The sequence below is a fragment of the Pteropus vampyrus genome, unplaced genomic scaffold (assembly GCF_000151845.1).
Source record: "Pteropus vampyrus isolate Shadow unplaced genomic scaffold, Pvam_2.0 Scaffold68, whole genome shotgun sequence".
In the NCBI taxonomy this organism is placed as follows: Eukaryota; Metazoa; Chordata; class Mammalia; order Chiroptera; family Pteropodidae; genus Pteropus; species Pteropus vampyrus.
Genome location: NW_011888849.1, coordinates 5,802,837 through 5,809,664, shown reverse-complemented (window position 1 = coordinate 5,809,664; position 6,828 = coordinate 5,802,837). Strand labels below are relative to the sequence as shown.

General features: G+C 33.6%; 1 protein-coding gene across 1 annotated transcript in view; it reads right to left on the bottom strand.

Annotated features, from left to right (window-relative positions):
- Window positions 1-6,828, bottom strand: part of ASAH2 (N-acylsphingosine amidohydrolase 2) — a 69,627-nt gene that overhangs the window by 16,654 nt on the left and 46,145 nt on the right. Inside the window, exons 12-15 of the mRNA XM_011361644.2 lie at window positions 6,405-6,520; window positions 5,226-5,320; window positions 3,519-3,558; window positions 2,623-2,718 (exon numbers count right to left, since the gene is read on the bottom strand). Of these exons, the coding sequence (XP_011359946.1) occupies window positions 2,623-2,718; window positions 3,519-3,558; window positions 5,226-5,320; window positions 6,405-6,520 (347 nt within the window). The remainder of the gene's footprint in view (window positions 1-2,622; window positions 2,719-3,518; window positions 3,559-5,225; window positions 5,321-6,404; window positions 6,521-6,828) is intronic.

Sequence of the window (6,828 nt, the reverse complement as noted above, 5' to 3'; positions counted from 1 at the left end):
GAGGGGTGATGCTTGTACGTCTCATGTATTTCAAGCCAGCATAATTCAAGATTAATTCTGACAAAGAGGGGGTTGAGCATTTTCATTTACCAGCTAAAAGACATGGCTCCCATCAACTACTTGTTAAGGCAGTGAGTTTCCTTAGCTCATGCCATTTGGACTATCAGTTCACTTAATCTGAGAAAGAGTAATAACTCCTGAGTTTATGTCTATTTTAAGTACTTGTAATATAATTGTTTTCCCCCAAGGAGTACAGCAAAGGGAAAAAAAAATAAGGAAAAATGAAAGTGTTAGTCATTCCTGGATAAATTGGATGATAATAGTACTATCTGGTGAAAGACATTTAACGCATCATAGAGCTATAAAATAGAACCAAATACATCTCCTTTTACCTATGCTCCAAGCCTTTGGTTGTCCCACAAGAACCTCAAATTCATCAAATCTAAACTAGAGTTCATCACTCCAAATATACCACCTTTCCTTGCAACATTCTTCATCTCAGTGAATGTCATCTGTTCAGTCTCCCACACCAGGATCATCGGGCAGTTATATTAGAATCCTTTCTCTTCCTCATTCTGTATCTTATAAGTATCCAAGTCATCATTCCTTAAAATCTCCTAAATTCTTTCATTTTTATCTGTCTCTACTGCTTTTACCTTGATGAAACCCTTACCTCTCACCTTAATCATAACTGCAGCTTCTTACTCAGTTCTCTGCCTCCACACTTACCCTTCCAATTCATTTTCCACACTGCCATCCTAGTGGCCTTTCTAAATCACAAATTTGATCAGAGCATTCCTTCATGTGAATTCTACTTCAGTTCCCCCAAAACTTCCTTATTGAATCAAATACGCTTCCTTATTGTAGTATAACATGAAAGACTCTTCATCAACTAACCTCTCCCTTACATTCTAGCCCCTGTCTCACTACCCTCATCGTGCTTTATTCCACGGCACTCAACTAATTATGGCCCCTTAAATGTACTAAGTCTTCCCCTCTGGATCTTTGAATATGTAACTCTCTCAATATGGAACATCTTCTTTAACTTATATTTGCCTAATTAGCCCTTACTCATTCTCAACAACTCAGGCAGATGTTACATCTTCCAAAAATTCTGCCAATCTCCATGCTCAAATACCTAGCCTAGATTGGTGCAATTTCTCTTTGTTCTCATATCACTATGTGCATCTCTTTCACAAAAATGTAATCATCTGATTTTCTTCTGTCTCTTCTGTCTCTAGTGATCTTGAGGGTAGGGGTAGATTTTTATTTATTGTTAACCCAGGAGTAGCTAGTATTATATGTTGCAACAAATACTTGTTGAATGAATGAATGAACGAATGAATGCATGAATGAATGAATACTAATCCTTGCAAGACCATATCCCAGAACAGGGAGATAAGCTTGTAGGGGTTCCTAACCTTATTTGTGTCATGGACTCCTTTAGCCATCTGTTGAGGCCTATGGACTCCTTTCAGAGTAATGTTTCTAAATGCATAAAATAAAATGCATGAGTTGACAAAGCTGATTAGACTGAAAGACATTAATCAAACAATTATAAACCAATTATGTGATAGAGTAATGTTTGTTCTTCTTACTGAATACTAAGATCTAGGAGTGTATTTAATAACTACTGTGATCTTAAAATAGCGATGAGAGTAAAAGATATTTCCAGGTCTGAAATAATTGTATGTGACATAAAAAATATCTGTGGTTCCTATTGGTGACAAAGTCAGAGGTACTGCTAATATTATTTTCATTTTTCACTTATATTCATAATTGAAGGAAATGTTGAATAATAGTTACAGATAAATGAAAAAAAATGAATAAATGAAAAATTATTCCCGTCCAAGTTTATCTCAATCAAGAACCTTTATTCAACAGGATTTCCTAGAAGGCAAGGACTTTCAGTAAAGTCAGCAGAGGGCACAAAGCAGATTCCACTGCTGATGTCATTGAACATTTGTCAAAAGGTAGACTATACTTCTGGGAACAGACTGCCAAGATATATCAGCAGATATATTAGAAAATGTGGAATTCTAGACTGTTTTCATGTTTTTAACTACTATTGTTAAAAAGTACTTGGGCTACTTTCTGTACTATTTGTAAACAAGGACACATTATCAGCCAGCAGCCTCCCTTAAATTCTCTGAGACTCTATTTCTTCATCTATACCATAGATACAATAATACCATACTCCAAGACTTATTGTGAGGATTACTTAAGATCACATTTACAAGGTGTTTAGCTAGTGTATTCAATAAATACTAGCTATTAGTGAGAGTTTTCCCATGTTCTGCAGAAACTTAAGGCACCAGAAGCACATGGATAGAGTTAGGAATATTGTATGCCACAATCCATGCTTATTATTAGTGCCCTTGACAAAATAATTATTTTATGGAGAGTGAAAGTTAGTGAGACTAGATTTTTGACCTGGACTGGGGAATAGCAAACCTGGAACTCCCAAATACAACCTCTGCCTTCTCATTCTCTTACCTGCCCTAAAAAAAAAAAAGTCTCTCAAAGACATGATTAAGGAAGTCTAGAAAGAAAACCTGAATTTGACATAATAGTCCTGACCAGGGTATAATTCACTTAAATGATAAAATCTTTTTACTCTACCTGGTATTCTTCATAGGTGGTAATGTAATGTGTATATACGTTGCATAAACCCGAAATAACAACAGTCATATTCTTCATTCCATAAGTTGCAAACTCCTGTGGAGGGAGGAGAAGATGAAAGGAGAGCCCAGTAAAATTACTCTTCATCTTAAAGTATATTATCACCCCAATTACACTTAACATACAATCATAGATATGAATCATTAGCGTAAGATGTCTCTTTCAACAATATTCTTTCTAATGCTCAAAACTGCCTGGAAATGCAGAAGTATCAAAGTGTCCGTAACGAAAAGTTAGAGCCATAACTCTGAACGATAATTGGGCAAGTCGATGGATTTATGAACATCCTAATGATTGTATTTGCAGATGTAGAATCTTATTACTAAAATGCAAATATTTTATTAATTTTCTAAAAAGTACAATGGATTATGTATTAGCTAACCACACTAATTATTTCTAGTTTCAAGTAATAGGACATTTGTTGATTGTGTCATTTTAGAATAATTTATAATACTTCCTGAATATAAAGAAAATCATAAATATAAATAAAATATAGAATTCCCAGCATGTGTTAAATTTTATTTAGATAAGACTTGAAAATATTAAGATGCTTAGGGTTATTAACTATTTAATCCATAAAACTGTTATCAACTTTTAAATTATTAATACATGAATACCAATAAAATATTTGTAAACTGACTATAGGTCCCTTATGTATTTTAAAGTTTGTTCTTATTCCATTCATACTTCATATTTACCTCTAGCCATTACTTTCAAAATGAACTCTAGTCATCTTAGCAAAAATTAATTTAAAAGCTACTAGATTAATGGATAGGGAATTCTTTCCTCTTTACCACATACAAATATGTAGATGTTTTATTTCATTTTTAACTTACTGCTTTAACTGCCTCCCGAAGTCTTCGTCCAGACATGGTCCTGAATAAAGAAAGAGCAGGATTATCTAAGTGTTTTCCTATTCTGAATGTATATAAAGTATGCAAGAAGACTTGTAGTGAAAGCCAAAAAGTTACCATGGCTCATTACACAATCATATAATATGTAAGAACTCAATGGCAGAGCAAAGTTAAAGTTAAGCTTTTTTCCTGACCGCCTTATCTTCAAAACAAATTCTTAAATGAAAACAGATAACTCGAAGGAGGTAAAAAGAACCAATGAATATCACTGACAAAAGATCACAATCATTTTCCATTCATTGATTCAACAAAATATATTGGCTGTATTCTATGTTAATAAGAGCTAAAGCAAGTAAAGAGTGTGCTGTTTCTACAAAGAACTTACTATTTCATTTATTCATTTAATCTTTTATAAAACACAGTACCTACTATATACCAGACCTACTTCTTAGTGCTAAAGATTCAATAGTATGGAGGGAAGATGGTCAATAAGCAAATAAAAATAGTCAGATGATAATAAGTGCTGTAGAAAATATTAGGTAGGGTGTGGATGAAAGGGAATGGTGGTTGGCATTATAGTGATGATGATGATGGTGCTGGTGCTGATGCTGTAGTGACATGATGGTGGTGGTGGAAGCAGTGGTGAGTGAAGACACTGTCAAAAAACACAAGCAGCACTGGCATTTCTGTTAGAGATTTGAGCAGAGAACTGAAAGAATTAAAAAAAGAACTGAAGAAATTTAAAAAATAAAATAAAACGGTATTAGTGTTTCAGGCAGAAGGAACCATAAGTTCAAAAGTACTAAGACAGGAGCAAATTTGGTGAGTCTGGGAATTGCAATGAAACCAAAATGGCTGAAGCAGGGTGAGCAAGGGGGAAAGTGGTATGAAATCAAACCAAAGAGGTTGCTAAGGAGATCCCATAGGGCCCTGTAGGATATTATAAGGTTTCAAGGATTTATCTAAACTGAAGTGGGAAGCCAGTAGAGGGTTTTGAGCAATGACATAATTTAACTTATGTTTTAAAGGGATTCTTCTAGCTATAGTGTTAATAACCTACTAAAGAGAAGTAAAGGAGGAGGCAAGAAGGCAAGACAGGAGGTTACTGCAGTAATCTAGGGGAGAGATAATGGTGGCTTAGATCAGAGGGAGTTGGTGGAGGAGTGATAGAAAGTGTTGGGTAGAATGTATAGAATTTGCTGAAGGATTGAAAGTGGGAGAAATTGAAAAAGAGTGCCTCAGGGATGACTCAAAGATTTAAAGCCTGAGCAACTGGAAAGATATAAAATTGCTACTTACTAAGATATGAAAGAATGTATAAGGTCAAGTTTAAAACATTCTTCTAGGCTTCTAATACCTAAACTGGTTGTTTCAAGTGCCTGTATTTTAATATTATTTCGAGTCTTTCTGTTGACATGATAATTCATCATACCATTTAATTTGGAATGATAAGTCTTCAAAACTTTTATGTTTCCTTCTAGTTAAACTTTAGTAATAAGTGTATAGAGATTTATTCTTCAGAGGCTCCACCAAAAGAAGGTGGGAATATTTTTCACTGTAGCCAAATACAATATAGTAAGATACAAAGTCATCAGTACAGAATTATGCCCATGATAAGAAGTAATTACAATAGAAACACATATGCAGTAATTACATTTTTAACTACAAAATTAAAAAAGAATAACTTACGTAAGCTCCCCAGGCATGGCAACTATGGCCAAGGACCCAAGAGTAATAATCTGAACATCAACAATATCTGGGTGCCAAGGGTGAGGATTTGATAGCTACAAACCCAAAACATGAAAACTGTGTTAGCAATATTACTCTTTCCATGGTCAAGAGACATGTGATGATTACAGAAGTTCCTTTATTAAAGGATTTTAAATGTTTTCAACTGTTTTTGGTGTCTTATCCTACTAGCATAGATTTTATCTCTAATTCATAATGTGACATAAATATTCTATCTGGTCACAATATGTTAAACTCAAATGCCAGTTGCCCACTAACCTGGACTTATTTTCTCATCAATAAAGTTGTTAGTGGATTTGTCACTGTGGAATCACATGTATAACATATAACCAAGGATTCTAATAGAGTACTGTGGTAACTATGCTTATACAAAATAAATAAGGAATTTCATTATTTGGAAAAGCTTAACTTAATGATTTCTCTTTTTACTCTAATAGCACTTTAAATTTTAAGTTACCAAGTCTTGCCTTGGTAGATCAAAACTTTCCAAGTTTTCTCCAAGAGAACCTATCCTTTTCCATGTTCTTTCCCTCTATTCCTTCCCTTTTCTCTCTTTCCTCTTCCTGAAGATTTTCAATTGAGTATTAGAAAAAAAAAACAACTCTATTTAATAATTTTCCTACATCAACAGTTCATATTATAAACACTGGCATGATAATTTGATATTTAGAATTTGAAAATCTATGTTCCAAACTAGTATTAAAAGAATACTGCTTTAGTTAATAACATTGGCTGCACTGTGAGAAAATTGAAACATGAACATCTTCCTTTTTATATAACTTGTGTTGTTTTTCTCTGCAGAGAATTTTGTGTGAACTCATGTCCTTGAGAAAACAGAAGTGAATCTTAAATAAGATAAATGTCAATCTTATCCTTCTTTTTTCAGTGTTCTAATTGTTTCAGTTATTTATCATAAATTCTAAGTCAAAATATTTAATAACCTTACCCCTTATTCCTTAGTTAGATTCATAGCATCCATATTTTCAATAGTAAATATTTTGATGTGGGAATATCTGAATAAGACCTCCCTTGCCAATAGAGATCTACATGCATATTTGACAATTCATAAATTTTAAAAAACAACATGCTAATTTCACCATGAAAATAAAAACGGTTTACCTCTCCAGTGTGAATAAGGACTGGCTTTGGTTTATGACATTCTTTGATTTCCTCAGATGGCTTGCCTAGGAGCTGATCCCGAAGAGTGTCCCAAAATGGATCCGATACTGTCATTCCTATTAGAAATGTTATAATTAATCTGATTCTAACTCTCTGGAAAATGCCATCATTTTGAAAGTGTTGTATAACAATGCTTTTAGGAGTTTCAGAGATTTTATTAAGGTTGTTATTCAATGATTCCAAACTATCTGAACAATAGGAGAGGCAAAATGTCCTGTGCATCATAAAATAGGAGCCATTTTTAATTAGGTCATCAGTGAGATTGATAGAATAAAAGAGTATATTTTGCTCAACATCCCTAAAGTTTCATTTCTATTGCTCTTCCTCTTCCATATTGCTAATAAAAACAACATGATATAATTAC